General features: G+C 34.1%; 2 protein-coding genes and 1 long non-coding RNA gene across 9 annotated transcripts; all 3 read left to right on the top strand.

Annotated features, from left to right (window-relative positions):
• The first annotated feature begins 478 nt into the window (after positions 1 to 478).
• On the top strand, positions 479 to 2671 carry LOC125190867. The gene is made up of 4 exons (XM_048088281.1): positions 479 to 752; positions 877 to 1737; positions 2084 to 2227; positions 2315 to 2671. Exons 2-4 carry the CDS (start codon positions 1306 to 1308, stop codon positions 2615 to 2617), a joined length of 879 nt encoding a protein of 292 aa, XP_047944238.1. The 5' UTR covers positions 479 to 752; positions 877 to 1305; the 3' UTR covers positions 2618 to 2671.
• Positions 2672 to 4408: 1737 nt separating this feature from the next.
• On the top strand, positions 4409 to 5423 carry LOC125190091 (exocyst complex component EXO84B-like). The gene is made up of 3 exons (XM_048087287.1): positions 4409 to 4601; positions 4685 to 4821; positions 5261 to 5423. Exons 1-3 carry the CDS (start codon positions 4437 to 4439, stop codon positions 5421 to 5423), a joined length of 465 nt encoding a protein of 154 aa, XP_047943244.1. The 5' UTR covers positions 4409 to 4436.
• A 3125-nt stretch (positions 5424 to 8548) lies between these two features.
• LOC125191081 lies at positions 8549 to 11297 on the top strand. Of its 7 annotated transcripts, none has more exons than XR_007171042.1 (7): positions 8549 to 8859; positions 9450 to 9523; positions 9812 to 9895; positions 10169 to 10195; positions 10423 to 10550; positions 10801 to 10874; positions 10957 to 11297. It is a non-coding gene; the product is annotated as an uncharacterized LOC125191081 (long non-coding RNA). The 7 variants fall into 7 exon arrangements; XR_007171039.1 differs by having other exon boundaries at positions 8551 to 8864; positions 9815 to 9895; positions 10797 to 10874; XR_007171038.1 differs by having other exon boundaries at positions 8551 to 8864; positions 10797 to 10874.
• Positions 11298 to 17022: the final 5725 nt, after the last annotated feature.

The raw sequence follows: 17022 nt of genomic DNA, 5'->3' as shown, positions 1-17022 counted from the left end.
CAATTATTTTTTAAAATTAACTTTTAGTGTAATATTATAAATGAGATTTATAAATTTAAATACATAATCATTTTTTAAAATTTGATAATTTTTTTGTTAAAATAAATTATAACTAGAACTGATAACTACTAATCGCAACCAATAAGCTTTAATTATTATTTTAAATAAAATTTAAATGAGCATCCAATTTAATACTATAAGATTCTGAAATTTTAATTAGTAAGTAATTCATATATATTTTAATAAGTAGCTTATGAATCATTATTTAAATAAAATTGTTGTTCAACTTAAATCAACGAAATACAATGAATTAGTTAGTGCGTGCGGCATTCACTGAATATATTTAGTTAGTGATTTATTAGTGCAGTATGTACTGAAGCTACTTCGGAAAAAATTAAGTTTGTAAAATTTGGCACAAAACGTCGACGTATTACTACCACAGCATCCCCTGCTGGGGATCCAGCCCCTTTCTCTCCTCTGAGCTCTCTCTCTCTTCTCCCCCTCCCCCTCAATTGACGCTCCTCAATATCTCTCTCCTCTGCGCCCCCTCTCTGTCCCTCTCTAGGAATGATTTACCTTTCCTTATGTATAGTCTTTCCTCTTCTATAAATTGAAACATTCACATGTATAATTGATTGTGTATTATGTTAATTAGGTCTTCCTTTTCTCAATATACCGAAGCATAAGCAGAGTTTAGGGAATTCTCGAAATTGATGGATGGAACCGACTGCAATAAGAGGACAAAGATCAAGGTTAGATTTTTTTTGCTCAAAAAGATTGATGATTGCTATTCTAAATTTTGGTTTTATAGTGTAGTGTGGATCAGGGTAGGAAATATTGAGGATTACTATTCTAAATTGTGGTTTTATAATGTAGCGTGGATCAGGGCTTAGGGATGACAGAATCAGTGAGTTACCTGATGAGATCATATACGTCATACTATCTTTCCTACCCTTGAGAGAAGCTGCTGCCACTAGCATTCTTTCTCACCGATTCCAGCATTCGTGGAAGCACACTCCTAATCTCGACTTTTACGACCCAGACGCCATGTTTACCAATACCAAATCATGGCGCGCTGATAAGTGCCACCGTGTCAAAATGGTTAATTCGGCTATTGCATCACATCAAGCCCCTTTTATTAAAGACTTCACAATTTCGATTTATGTTCACAAATCAGCACATAGCACAATCTCCAAATGGCTTGAATTCGCGCAATCGAGACAGGTTGAGCAATTGGATTTGAACTTCAACTCTATGATTAAGAGTGAAAGGTGAGGGGTTGTGTTAGAAGATTTGGTGCGAGAGATGAGGCCTATGAAATATCTCAAGTCTCTATCTCTGGCAGCTATGAAAGTGAGTGGTCAAGACATCTCCTATTTCCTCAAAAGTTGTCCCATGTTGAGGGAACTTAATATCACAAGATCGTCTTTCACATTTGATGTTCATGTCTCCGGCGATTTGGAGATTCTTCGGATACATAAATGCACCTTTAGGAAATTCGTTATCGAAATTTCTGCTCCACATCTTTATGAAATTGTTGCCGATGTTTATGAAGTTCATTCCAAAGCAAAACCAGGCGCCCTACGGTTCAGGAATGTTCCAAGACTTGCCATAGCAAGTCTTGAAATTGGAAATCTAAGATATAATGCGGCCAATTTTGCTTCAACAGTATCTTGCTTTACTTCCCATCTCCACCATCTCCGAAAACTCGTATTGTTTATCTCATCGAAACCTAAGGTTAGACATTGCATGGAAAAATCATTAAGTTTTGTGAAATTTTAGTTTGTCCTTCCATTTTAAAAACCGGCATTTATGAAATTTTAATTTGTTCAAATTATTTCGTATGATATCTCAAATGAGAAATCATTGGATGATTTTTGAACTTAATTAGCCAAATATCATTATGTTTTGAATTTTTTTACTCTTTTTCTTAATATACATATAATAATTAGCTAGGGAAATGTTATGCTACATATCATCATTTGTTTAATGCATTTTAGCATTGTTTGGTTTGTTAATACATTTTTTCATTTATAAGGTTGATGGTGCTGATGATAGTTCACTGGTTGTCTTAATTTGGCAGATTCTTTTAAGGGAAGAGCTTCCTTATATGCCTAATCTAAAGGAGTTGTACGTTGTAGTTTCGCGTGTCCATGCGCACCTCTGTCTTGTGCCGGTAACATCTATAATATCGGCATGTCCTCATCTTCAGATGTTCACATTCAAGGTTGGTATACTATTAGTATAAATTCAAAGTGTCGTCAAATAATATTTTCCTCATTTTATGATTTCTTACATATATGGATATATGCAGTTTTATATGTATGAAGATGATGAAAGATGCCCAGACAACTATGAATATAAGCAAATTTATGGCTATGAACCATCGCGTGTTTATGGATGCCCACACAAACGTCTCAGAATGTTAAAGTTTCAAGGATCGTGTGCAACCGATATCGTCAAATTGATGACCTATATTTCAGGTCGTTGCGTTGAATATCAAAAGATAAATACTTGTACTCCAGATATGAGTGAGGCTAAGGTACAAGCTCATATGTGCCATATACAACAACTACAGTTGAAGTTACCTCATCAAGTTGAATTCAAGTTTTATTAATATTCATACATTTCGAATTCAAGTTGGATAATATTCATACACTTTCTTTGCCAATTTTGTATTGTTTTTTTAACTTCGATGTGAGTTCGACTTTGTTGTCCTTTGATTATAGACACAAAACACAAAATATTTATTATAGTGTATGGTAGTTACGTTTTAAAAATGTGCATCAATATGTAATTGTTTATTGAAGATGGTGATTATCGTTTCAAAGATTGTTCCCGCCTACGTCACTTTTCAATGAATAGTAGTGTCATAATTACTCCTGTAGAGCTGAGTCAACCAGGGCTGGTATTCACCAAGATTGAGAGTTTTGTACATGAGCAATTGCACCGAGTTTCAATTCATGAATATCCAACCATTCTTCATCTCTTGATCCGTGGTTGGCACGAGCATGGCAAGTCCAGGTTCTGTGTAAGGAACAGTGAAATCCACAAATCTTGATCTGTAACTAGTAATGGTCACATCTCCCACAGCTGCATCAATATTCTGCCATTGGAGAAGTATTAATTAGTAAGTTTGACACTGAAACAAGCAAGACATTAATAGAAAGAAAAAAAAAAACCTGTAGAAACACTTGATGAACAAGATCATCATAGTTCACATTTTAAAAAGAGATACTCTATTGCAAGCCCATCTCCATAGGGTAATGACTTCAAAACTTCCTCAAAAACATCAATACAGAAACCAGTTGCTTTAACAACACCATCTGCATCCTTTTCAACATTGATAATTTCACTAACCCCTCCGTTCATAGGAACTCCAACCCTCAGCCTTCTCCCACTCAAGCCATTAGGCACGTTCGTCGTTTTACCGGGCCATATGATGGCAAGATCCTTCGAAATGCCATTCTGTTCTGTCCAAAATCCGACAGGGTTCACTCCATTACCAATCACATTCACAATCTCAAATTCAGATGGCTCTAACTGACCATCACTGATATTGTAATTACCCCTCAACCCTTTAGAAAGTAAATTTTTTATCAATGGAGCAAGTTTTGGACCACTATTTGAAGTCCCTATTGCTTCCAAATTAGTCAAGCCGCCTCCACCTGCCATTTTCTTGAATCTTGGAGATGCATCTGCGCGTACACGCTCCACGGATTCTGCTACAGCAGCTATGCTTTCATAAGCCCACAAACCAAAAACATTCAGATCTGGCCTCACAATCTCCGGATTCTCCTCATAAAACCTCTTCCTCCATCTTCTAGCGAAGCTAATAACTTGGTCAGATATGGGGATATGAGCCTTCACACCTACTACTCCCTGCATTGCTTCAATACCTTCTGAATCCAATAAACTAGGTAGCAGATCAGCAACTATCCACGCGTATCCCTTGCTCATCATCCCAGCTTCTTTCACCATTTGGAAGAATCGAGATGCAAGAGATGGTGGCATGTGAACCACAAACACCTTGCCTGCTTCTTCTTGAGCTCATTCAGTTGTTGAAGAATCTCATCATTTTTAGCAGACGGAGAAACTGCAATTTGGGATGAGACAAAGGCATTGCTGTTTAGCCGTTCCTCACCCAAACATGGTACTAATCCACTTCCATATTTTGTATCCTCGTGGATAAAAACAACCTCCCTCCAACCAAAGTTCTTGACAACTGCAGCAACAACTTTGGCCTGAGAGAACACCATGATGATCTGATGAAGTATGGCGATTCGTGAGGCGAAAGAGACAGGCTCGTTGCTGGTGATACTATTAGAACTTTCACTTTGTCACCAATACCCATCGTTAACATTTGAAAAGCTGTACATTCATTTATTGTATTTTATATTCTATGCTTCCAGGATCTTTATGCCAAGTTGAATAGAATGGCTAGTATAGCAGCAGATATGTTTGTAGGCCGGGAGAGATTTGCCACACTGTTGTTAATGAGGCTCACAGAGACTGTCATTTTATGGCTTTCAGAAGATCAAACATTTTGGGATGACATCGAGGAAGGACCTAGGCCATTGGGTGATCTTGGTCTACAACAGGTTTGGAAAACTGATGTCCGCTCTGTGATTGCCCCTATTTTCCATTCCCCTTGTCTGTGTATTCACAATCTTAATTCTTGCAGTTCTATCTGGACATGAAATTTGTCATGTGTTTCGCCTCGCAAGGCCGCTACTTGTCCAGGAACTTGCACCGTGTAGTGAATGATATTATAAATAAAGCAATTGCAGCATTTTCTTCAACAGGCATGGATCCATATAGGTAATTTTCCATAATTATTTTCCTAAATGTTCGGATTTGATTGAGCTTATTGTATTTATTTTCTCTGTTTGAAATAATTTAATGAACATCTCTGATAAATTGATAATGTCATGGATGGAAAAAAGACGGTCACCGCAAAAAGCTGAATTAGAAATCCGTGGCATAAGCCTATAGAGATATCCACAATGAATAATGGCGTTAGCTGGGAGTATCCTTGCCTATATCACTCTGGTTTCTTATTGATGAGTAAACATTAGTTTTGGACTTGTCTGAGTGACGAATTGTTTACTACATGACAAACAACGTAACCCCCGGCAACCCCATCAAAAGAGATATACAGCTTTCAGACAGATACATAAAAATAATATTATAGGCTAGTTCATTTACTTTGCTGGATTGATTAATTATGAACTTGTGAGCGGTGTTTTTCCATTTGCAGTGTACTTCCAGAAGATGACTGGTTCAATGAAGTTTGTCAACACGCTATAGAGAAGCTGAGTGGTCAACCGAAGAACAACAACGGAGAGCACGACCTCAACAGTCCAACCGCTTCTGTTTCAGCTCAATCTATCTCATCAATGAGATCTCATGGAAGTTCCTGAGGCAAAGTTGTTACAGAATATGTACATTAGACTGCAGGCACACGGTTTGTGACGGGTAAAATGCCTTTATAGTATTTGCTTGCTCCATATTTTTTTCGTTACCCTTTTTAATGGCCAAAGCATTTTGAGTGTGTATATGTTGATAAGGTGTTAGTACAGAACCTAAATTTGCATAGTTATTTTGTGTTATATGTACAAGCTTATCTTGTAATGTTACCAATCCAAAATTTGCAAGATTCTCTCTCCCTCTCTCTCTCTCTCTCGTGTTGAAATTGAAACTTAAGCAACTACTACTTTGAACAAATGGTTGATTGGCCAACAATCAACTTGAAAATGTCTTTTGAATTGACTTCTAATGTGTTTTTGTTTATTTTTTATGAACTACTAGAAGATTAATTGCTTAAGTAACACTAGGATAACGATATTTTGATAAATTGTTATGTGGCGAAGGGCTAATGCATGCCTAAAACAATAAGAATAATACAAAATGGCAAATCCATGTTGACATTAACCGACTTATTCTAAAATAATTCCAGTATTGAACTACGAATATTCTTCTGAATTATTTGCTTTTATGTTACAGATTCGGAAGTCTCCTAAGATTTTTGGACCTTTTCGAGACAGTAAAATCAAGCAAAATCAGTTCAATGGTGTATTAGTTGTCTTCTTTAGTACACACATTTGTGGATAGAAAAAGTGGCAAAGTTTCATGGAAATTACTTGTGGTTACATGCAAGAATTGGTCAGAGATATCATCCAAACTCCAAAGTAACATAGATATACGCTACTCGAGAGAAAAATTCTTATACTATTATTTGGTCGGTTAATACACGGACACTATTAACATTTAAATATTTTACAATTACTATCTAATTAAATGTCAATCACAATTTATTATATTAAAATAATGTCTCTACTTTAATAAATAATTTGTTTTTTACTTGAAGAAAGGGGAGTAGGTTGTGCTTATCCGTAAAGCTTTCATCGTTCACTACAAAAAAATCACTGTTTCCCGACCAAAAAGACCGAGCACAGAAAATTGTGCTAGGGAAATACCGAGCACAGAAAATTGTGCTCGGGAAATACCGAGCACCTTCACTTGTGCTCGCCAAACTACCGAGCATTTCAAATGGTGCTCGCCAATGGCAAAAACTGGTGGCTTAGCTGCGAGCAATTACGAGCACGGTCAACGTGCTCGGCTTGGAAATTAACTTGGGGACCTATGGTGCAACAGAAGTGCTCGGCCTTGTGAATATTTTTCACCAATATAGGCGAGCACCATACCAGTGCTCGGAATATGGCGAGCACAATATATGTACTCGGAAATTTGATAAAAATAAAATTATAATTGGCAATACATTAGTCAATTACAAACACTATTTTATTAGGCGAGCACATTCGTGGTGGTCGAGACTTACCGAGCACATATACCGTGCTCGGAAAATTGATAAAAATACTATTATAATTGACAATTAATAGAAATCTTATTTTTTAAACACTTGTTTAATTTTTCAATATATGCTATTCGAATTATTGATAATTAAAAATACTTTTTAATTTTTCAATATATGCTATTCGAATTGTTGATAATATTTTTCAAAGCACAAATATAGTTCTCGGCATTATTGCTTAATATATTTTATGTTCAAAATAATTTTTAATATTTATGGTAAATGATCCGCAAATTTTTATATATGCAAAATTTTCAAGATATTTCTATGTACTAATAAAAAATATTGACATGTTTTAAGTTATTATTGTTGATAATTATTAATTATAGATGTGTGTTTAAAATATTGAAATTTAACCGAGCACCGCTTATATCCTCGGAAAATGCCGAGCACCGTACTTGTGCTCGTAAATTACCGAGCACCGTACTCGTGCTCGGAAATTATACAATTTTTTTTTAATAATTATTCATCAACAAGAAGAATTTAAAACATTATAAATATTACCTATCAATATTTTGAAGTAATACAATATCTCTAGAAATTTGCATGTGGATCCTTCACCATAAATGTGTATGAAAATATTGAAATTTATTTTAAACATATAATATGGTAGTATTATATTTTTAAGAAGTGCCGAGCACCACATCCGTGCTCGGAAAATGCCGAGTACTATGTACGTGCTCGGAAAATATACAATTTTTTTTAAATAATTAGTATTCAACAACAAGAATTTAAAACATTATAAATATTACCTATCCATATTTTGAAGTAATATAATATCTCTGAAAATATGCGCGTGGATCCTTCACCGTTTATATGTATGAAAATATTAAAATTTATTTTAAACATATATTTTTAAGAAGTGCCGAGCACCAAATCCGGGCTCGGCAAATGCCGAGTATTATATACGTGCTCGGAAAATATACAATTTTTTTTAATAATTATTCAACAACAAGAAGGATTTAAAACATTATAAATGTTACCTATCAATATTTTGAAGTAATATAATATCTCTGAAAATATGCATAAGGATCCTTCACTGTGTATGAAAATATTAAAATTTATTTTAAACATATAATATCAATATTTTTAAGAAATGCCGAGCACCATATATGTGCTCGGCACATATAAAAAAATAATTAAAATTATTCAACAACAACAATAATTATTTAAAACATATCAATATTTTTTATTAGTGCATAGAAATATCTTAACAAATTTACGGATCATTCACAATAAATATTAAAATTTATTTTGAACATAAAATACTAACATTTTAAAGCAATAATTCCGAGCACCATATATGTGCTTGCAAATTTCTATCAATTAAAAAATATAATTAATTATTTAACAAGAATAGTAATTTATTTCTATTTTGTGGTCCATTATATGTGTTCGGGATAAAAATATTAAATTCGAAAAATATTTGAAAAACAATTCATTTTATTTTTTTCGATTTCAGCGAGCACATTCTTTTGTGCTCGGCTAATTGCGAGCGAATCTATTTGTGCTCGGCAAAATAATTTTGTACCGCGAAATATTTTATTTTTATCAATATAAGCGAGCAGATTATGTTGTGCTTGGCAAATTGCGAGCAAATCCATTTTGGCTCGGCAAAATAAAATATTTGCAACAAAATTTATTTTAGTTTTATCGATTTAAGCGAGCACATCAAATGGTGCTCAGAAAATTGCGAGCATTCTTACAGGTGCTTGCTCTTCTTCAGATCTTTTATACCACAGGCTTTCCTTTCTTCTTCACATTTTTACCGCTTCTCCTCCAAATTTCGTGTGATTAAGTAGGATTTCTGAAATTACTTCTCAAAAGAAAACCGCGAGTTCTCAAAACCTCACCGCCCTCTTTTTCGAAACATAATCACTTCTCAAAATTCTCACTCTGGTAAACAGTTCTCGGCGGCGAGATTCGACCGGTCGGGTGGCGTTTAAGCATTTCATTTGTTGGAGAAGATCCTCGAGCCGAGATCGGTGAGGTTCATTTGCGATCGTTGTTCTTTTCCATCGGCTAAACTCTCCTGTGTGTTCGATTTATTGTGTGTTTAATATCACTCTTAACCTTCCGTTTCCAAATTTCCTATATATTGTACGTGTTGTGATATACCAATAGCTATCATGTCGGCTGTGGCTGTGTGGAATGATCTTGCCAATTCAATAACATGAAAAATATGTTTGTTTCTATGTTTTGGAGGTCACGAGATTGGATTTGACAGAAATTCTAGGTCAAAATTGATTTTTCTACCTTTTCTTTATTCTGTATAAACCTTAGGTTAAATATTGCACATTTGGAAAGAATAACAGTTGCTCTCAATGTTAGTGTTATAAAAAGAATAAATCTCAATGTTGTGTCTCTGTTATGGAAATGTTATAGTATCAATTTGATGAACTCAGACGAAGGTAAAAACTTGTAGTTGTACATCAAGGTGATACAGGTTAATCTTCTTGAATCTGTCTGTATAGAAACTCACTCTCAACTCAACTGGATACAAGGAATATTGCATTCTCAATATATATGCAACAACTCATTTGTTATTTTCTCTGAATTGTTTTATTGTGACCAGGGGCCAGAGTAAGGGTTTTTATGTCTCTTTAGCAACATTTGAAGTGAGCATCACCCAAAATTTTCACTGCATATGTAAGTGAAATGTGCCTTGTTATCTGATGCATGAATTTGAACTTGTTTTGTAATTATAGATACTCTTTTATGGAAATGTGAAACCAGTTCTATGGCATTAGCAAAGATTGTTGAGTCTTTAGTATTGCTTACTCTAACATACTAATAAATGGAAGTTCAAAATGTGTTAAGTTCTTACATTATTAGTAGTAATAGTTTAGCAATGCTGTGAGATTTCTTACTCTGTTGGCTTAAGCAGCTATGAGGATGTTCGGATTTATCTGATTTCAGTTCTTATTATTTTGCTAGAAGATTGTATACCACTGAGTAAAGGCATAACCCCATTCTGAAACCCTCTCCATCTAATCTTCAGCTCACAATTTCAGTTCAAAGGTATTTTTCTGTATCTCAAATTCTCCATCTAGCATATTTGACTGAAAATGGCTTTCATTTGAATTGAATACTCACTTTCTGATTGTGGAGAAATAGGGAGATGGAGAAATCTTGTATTTTCTGATTGTTGTGTAAATAGCTTTAAGGATCATGTGTAAATTGATTTGATTAGCATTGTTTTTGGAAACAATCTGAATTAGCTTATTGTGACACAATTTCTTTCTTAATCATTACTAATACTACTACTCTTGCTTGTATGTATATGATCTGCAGGACTTGTCCCAATTGTGGCTGGTTCAGGTAAGCTCCGCTCTTCATTTTGTATATATATTTCATCCTCATTTCAGTGTATTATATATTGTCTGTATATTCTCTGTATTTTAACTCATATATTCATATACTCATATTCTTATGGTAAATTGAATGCATGTTTCTTGCTTGCTGAGACACAATTTCTTTCTTACTCAATTCCTTTTGTTCATGAAACGAGATGAGTTTTATTGAATGTAATGAGTTTCTGTTATAAGGTACAAGGAGATGATTTAATTAAGCAAAGAGAGCTATAGTACATGAAACTACTTGAGCAATGATGCATTGGTGGTGTGTGAGGGAGTTACTTGATCATATGGAGCAAATCAAGGATATGATAGCTAAGGTCCTTTGGATTCCTTGTATTTTTATTCATTTAGTATAATGCTACTTTATATTTCTCTCTGGGATGCATGTGTCTTCATAAGTTGATGCAAACTATATGATGTACTCCATATATCTTTGCATTGATGTCTTGTTCTGGAGTTTCTTATTTTCTATATTTATCCTTCTTTAGTTCATCATTAACATTTCTTTTGTTACTAACATTTCTTGTGTCTTCCCAAATTATGGTTGTTTATCGGGGCGGAAGCTAGAAGATAATAGAGCTGGAGAACGGGTTGCTGTAGATACGAGGAAGAAAAATCCTGCTGACTTTGCTATGTGGAAGGTGAGAACTTATATTTCTTTTCAGAAAATTGTTTCTGATTAATTACTTGCCTCGTGAATCTATCAATGTATTCTCATTGTAGGCTGCAAAGCCTGGGGAGCCACAATGGGACAGCCCCTGGGGTCCTGGAAGACCAGGATGGCACATTGAATGCAGTGCCATGAGTGCAAGATTAGAATACAAATTCTGTTTGGAACTGTAAATTTTGAATGCAAGATTGGAACTGCAGTGAAGCGGGAGGAAAGTTGCAATGGTGCGGAAGGAAGCGGCTAAGAGGGAGCAACAAATGGAAGAGCGAATGATGCGGCTTTTTGATGAAAAACTCGGACAAATGAAAAATGTGTAGTTTAGTTTGATTTTGTTAGATAATTTTATATTTTGTAAAACAATCTTACTTATTTAATGTTATTTGAATTTTGCTTACTTTTGAATTTAATTTAATAATTTTTATTTATTTTTAATAATTAAAAATAGAGAATTTATATATTAAAAAAATCTAGGATTGCAAAATAACATGTCTGCCGAGCACCTATCCTAAACCTCTTGAAAATACCGAGCACATGAGTGTGCTCGAATAGAGGTGCTCGCTACATCCAAAGACATGAAGGTGCTCGCCATATTTTCTAAAACCTTTCAGAAATTCCGAGCACATGGAGGTGCTCGCAAATTGCCGAGCACATGGAGGTACTCGCGCATCCTACGGTATGGTTGACCAATTCGGCGAGCACCTATAATCGCTCGGAGAAAAATGCCGACGAAGCGTTTACCGACCACCTAAAATGCTCGGAATGTGCTCGGTATTTTCCCTTCACCGAGCACTTTCACCCTTTATTACCGAGCACTTTGGTGCTCGGGAAATAGCCTTTTTTTTGTAGTGGTGGCATAGCCACGAGGGATAGGCACGACAAAACAAATCAAGGCATGATAACACATATCTCATTTTCATCAATATCAGTTTAGGACAATGTCCTTATTTTAAAAGAAAGCCCACCTCGTCGGCTTATCTCGAAAGTATTCTCTTCTCCTCGTTTATCACGCTGAGAGCGCGAAGTATCACCTTTAAATTAGGCGTATCACAAATCAGTTTCAATCATTGATTTCAAATCATGCATGTCTCCCATATTTTCCCTTTTTTTCCCATCGATTATTTTCAAAATCATCAATCAAAATCAAAGTATGATTAGCATATCATTTATATTCAAATAACAACTCCAATTTCACCATTAAATCGTGTCACGCATGAGTGTTCTCCACACACAACACACGCACACGAACACCACACATGTGCACGCCGACCGAGGCGTGCACACACACACACACGGCCACACACAGTCACACACATCCATGCATCCCAAAATTCATCAATTTAAATCCCCTTCACTCAATCTAAATGCATGTGGACTCAAGAACACCGATTAATCGGTAGAAGAAGAGGAGATCAAAGATTAAAGTACCTTTTCCAAAAGAACAATCGGTAGAAACAAGTTATAGCCTTGATTCTTCAATAAAATCTTGAACTTCAACTTAGATTCTTCTCAATTGATGAAGAAATCTTGAAGAAAACTTGAAGAAAATTTGGAGAGAGTGGGGGAGAGATTTTCGAAAATTATGAGGAGAGTGGGACGCCGGTTTTGTGTGCTAGGGTTTGATCTCTCTCTTATATTTATAGAGTGCCAAATAATAATATCTCTAATTAAATAAATTAGAGATTTGAGAAGATATGGAGAGATTTGAAGAGTAGTTGGCGTTGAAGCCGTTGAGAATTAGGAGGATTTCGAAAATTTAGGCCATTTTAATTAGCCTATACTTAAATTCAAATATTTTACGGAGTAGAATAATATATCACGGAGCAAGAAAAATAATAATATCCTCTCCCAACAAAAGGAAATAGGCGTGTATTTCAAATCTTCCAAGGGATTTGAATTTCAAATCCTAATTTAATTAGGATATGCAATATCTTCTTAAATTTGGCAAGATATGGTAGGATATTTTAGCATATTTATATTTATTCATGGAAGAGAATAAATAAGGGATCAAATAAATAAATAATTCCCTCTTCTCCAATATATGAGATTTTCGAAAATCTCATGGGAAAGATCAAAGACGGAGTTCGAATATTCCATGTAGGAATTATAGAGTATTTGGACTTTGGATTTAATTTGGATAATTATCCCAAACAAATAATTAAATCCAAGAATAATATTATTTCTTCTCCAATAGTCATAGGGGTCGAAAATCCCACCAACAAATAAGGAATAATCGGACTTTGGATTTAATTTGGATAATTCTCACAAACAAATAATTAAATCCAAGAAAAATATGATTTCTTCTCCAAATAACAATAATGGCCGAAAATTCCACACATTTAAATAATGCTCCTATTTAATTTTCACTCATCCCTTAGGAAAATAATTCACCCACAATTATATTTCTCCGCATCAAATATTCACACCCAATCAATCATTTCTTCACTTCCTCTTCTTTTTCTCAACGCATTGACCTTTCAACGGCCACGTCATATTCTCCACATCTTTGACTATTCAATAGCCACGTCAACATTTCAACAAGTTGACTATTCAACTCAATCTAAACTCTCATACGCAATTAGGTCACAAAGACACTATGCAATTAATTACTCATCAAATAATCCACATATCATAGCATTTAAGGCATTTAATGCAAAAATTTTATAACCCCAAAATTTGGGTTTGAAAAAGTGGGGCGTTACACAAACTATATATCAACTTGACATATAGTTAGTAATACTATTAAGTATTTTGAATCCACTTCAAGATAGTATTAGCCAATCAATGTCATTCTCAAGAATTTATAACTATATTAATAAGTCACCAAATTCATGCTGACTAAATCAAACACATATAATGCATATACACTAAATCCCAACTTGACATATAGTTAGTAATACTATTAAGTATTTTGAATCCACTTCAAGATAGTATTAGCCAATCAATGTCATTCTCAAGAATTTATAACTATATTAATAAGTCACCAAATTCATGCTGACTAAATCAAACACATATAATGCATATACACTAAATCCCTAGTTCTATTATAAACATTCATGGTCTTTCATTATTACCAATCTTAGATTCTGCATAGTAAGTATTATACAATTATGCTTATTTCAAGACTCACATTCTTGACTTTTCTTCTTCGTCTTCTCTTTCATTTCACCAATGGATTCAACACCACTGCTGCAAAGGCTGATGTGGGAATCATTCTTGATCTTCAGACACCTCTTGGAAAGATGTTCAAAACCTGCATTTCTATGGCCTTCGAAGATTTCTACTCCAAAAACACTTACAAAACGATGATCGTGCCTCATTTAGAGACTCAAACAGTGATATCGTCTCTGCAGCTTCTGCAGGTATGCATGTATCACTGATTTCTTCTCCGTTTAGTACATATCATGAAATTGAAATTGTTTGAAATTAGAACTTCGTGGAGCATTTTATGTTTGTGCAATAGTACTATTTAGTGAATAAAGTGGAGAAAGAATACGCAGGAGATCAAATAAAATAGAGAGTTGTATTTTTACTTTAAGTGGTAATATATACATCCTAACAAAGAAAACGAGTCACCGTTTTGATCATAGGGAGAGAGACCATGAGTTGGCCAAGCAATCAGAAATGGTTGCAGCAGAGAAGAGTAAGGCCATTAGCTGCATGTGTTGTGAAGAAGTCAAGTGGTCAACTATAGAGCTTGTGGTGACAAGACCCTAATTTATAGTAATAGAATTGATAATATAAGTAGAATTTTAACTGTAGAGTTGATATTTTTTAATATGCTGTAATAATTTTAATTGTATAATATGGTTTTGCATAATACGGAGTATCAAATTTTGAGAATTTCTACTTTTGTTATATTTTCCTTAAAAAGAAGGTTCAAATTTTCCCAAAAGTAGAAAAAAACCATTATAACTAGGAAAATGCATAGGAAAAATAATTAATGAACTCTATAAATATGTCTCATGTAATATTTGTCAAAGTTGGGTGTTTTTTACGTGACTATGTTATTTGAAACCATAAACTTAGAACACAAACTACAGTACTGTCAGAAATTATTGAAGAATAAAAGAGCGAAGTACACTATAATCTTGCAAAAGAGGGCTTTTTTGTCAAGATTCAAACAACATATGAGCAAGAATTGGTCAGAGCTAGGGGTGGCAAAATGGGTAGCAGGTAATGGGAAATTCCCATCTCGACCCGTTACCCGCCGGGTATTGGGTACCCGCTACCCGATGATAACGAGAAACGGGGCTGGATCGGGTAGTGTGTTTTAGAGTATTGTGGGTAGTGGGTATACCCATTACCCGCGCGGGTATACCCGTTAGTCCTGATAATACCCGTTATTATTAGTATTAGTCATATTCCATCTTTTAACACTCCCTCCGTTCCATATTAATAGAGGTGTTTCAAATAGTTAAAGTAGAGAAAAAAAGTAAATAGTTAAATAATAAAAGTCATATGCGCACTCATTTTGAAAAATTAAAAATAAATAGTTAGAATGGGAAAAAAAATAAGAGAGATAATAATGCAGAGAAGAGTATTTATATTATTATATTTCAAAAATGAGTGAAGAAAATGAAATGCCTCAATTAAGGCCGAACAATGAGAGCACTTTATATAATCTAAGAGTTCTTTTAAAATATTTTTATATTCCAACGAACATACAATTGAAAACTCATCGGAACTAGCTATAGAGTGTTCTCTCACTTTTATTCTCAATCTATTCAACGTTTACCATCGATATTAACAAAGTAAATTAAAGAACATCGACGGTTATTATGGTTTTTAAATTTTTTATTAGAATTTCGTGTCGGGTACGGGTACCCGCAATATCGGGTACGGGATACCCGACACGGGTATCGGGTAATCTCGGTATGTCACGGGGCGGGTAATGGGACAACAAATTTGGCTAAAATCGGGTACGGGTACCCGACTTGTCGGGTGCGGGTACCCTGGGGTAACCCGTTTCGTCACCCCTAGTCAGAGCTTTCAGCAAAAAAATTGCACCATGAGTCCACGACTAAGTCGTCCAAATCTTCTGTTATTTTGATTTTAAAACAAGTTATTTATTTTATTATAATTAACTATGATCTCTATCTTCTAATTTTGGTAAAGTATCAATCTAGAATCAATTATAATTAATCCCTTGATTCTTGATTTCTTTCCAACAGACTTCCATGGTCTTTTTGTTGTTTTTTATTAACTATAGATGCTAAGTTGCTAACAATATGGAGAAGGGAAGCAATAACAATAATAATTAAAAAAAAATGTCAAGTTCATGTTGACATTCAAAACATTATAGTAATTTACGCTGACTTCTGTTAAAATAATACTTGAACTAATATTCTCTTTAACTATTTGCTTTTCTTATATTACAAATTTAAAAGTCTACCTTTCGAGAAGTTTGTGAAGTTACTATAGTTCAATATTAATTTTGTCTTGTTTAGTATATTACGTATATATGAATAGAAAAAGTGGCAAAATTTCGTGGCAACTTCTTCTAGTTTTCACATGAATTGGCCAGAGATACCTTCCAAAGTTAGCATATGATGTTCTCTACTTTGTGAGGAAATTGTTACACATATTATAATTTGGTCAGCTAATGAATACGCACAATAATACGTACTTATTTAATTATTTTACAATTTGTTATAGTAATATCTTTACTTTTAAATCCAATTTTATTTTTGACTTTTTTGGGAAGTGGGCAAATGGATGTGAATATCAGTGAATATAATAATACTCTCATCCGTCCCAAATTATTTTTATCATAATCAATCAGTTCATTATTTCTCTAACTTTTTTTTTTCCTTTTCGATTCTCTGTTTAATAATTTATTTTATTTTTATCTTACTTTATTTACTCATCTATTTTATTTTGTGTCCCACTTTTATCTTATTTTCACTCAACTTACTAAGCACTACTTTCTTAAATAACATGGAATTTGGCAGTGGAACAAAAACTATGTATCAACTGATTTAGTAGTACTAGTTAAAGTGCAGTGGTTTGATTATTGATCACTCTATTCATTTCTAGATATTCGATAATGACACTACTATAATTTCAATATCACCAAATTCATTCTGACTAAAACAAACACAATATAATACACCATTATT

The sequence above is a fragment of the Salvia hispanica genome, chromosome 5, assembly GCF_023119035.1.
Source record: "Salvia hispanica cultivar TCC Black 2014 chromosome 5, UniMelb_Shisp_WGS_1.0, whole genome shotgun sequence".
Taxonomy (NCBI): domain Eukaryota; kingdom Viridiplantae; phylum Streptophyta; class Magnoliopsida; order Lamiales; family Lamiaceae; genus Salvia; species Salvia hispanica.
Note: the sequence above shows the minus strand (reverse complement) of the source record. Positions and strands in the feature narration are given on the sequence as shown.

What these genes read in the sequence shown, in the direction of transcription:
- LOC125190867 (XM_048088281.1), top strand. Translation starts at nt 1,306, where the DNA reads ATGAGGCCTATGAAATATCTCAAGTCTCTATCTCTGGCAGCTATGAAA. An exon ending in TTATCTCATCGAAACCTAAG is followed by an intron (nt 1,738 to 2,083) that starts GTTAGACATTGC and finishes TTAATTTGGCAG; the next exon opens with ATTCTTTTAAGGGAAGAGCT. An exon ending in TTCAGATGTTCACATTCAAG is followed by an intron (nt 2,228 to 2,314) that starts GTTGGTATACTA and finishes GGATATATGCAG; the next exon opens with TTTTATATGTATGAAGATGA.
- LOC125190091 (XM_048087287.1), top strand. Translation starts at nt 4,437, where the DNA reads ATGGCTAGTATAGCAGCAGATATGTTTGTAGGCCGGGAGAGATTTGCC. An exon ending in GTGATCTTGGTCTACAACAG is followed by an intron (nt 4,602 to 4,684) that starts GTTTGGAAAACT and finishes TAATTCTTGCAG; the next exon opens with TTCTATCTGGACATGAAATT. An exon ending in ACAGGCATGGATCCATATAG is followed by an intron (nt 4,822 to 5,260) that starts GTAATTTTCCAT and finishes TTCCATTTGCAG; the next exon opens with TGTACTTCCAGAAGATGACT.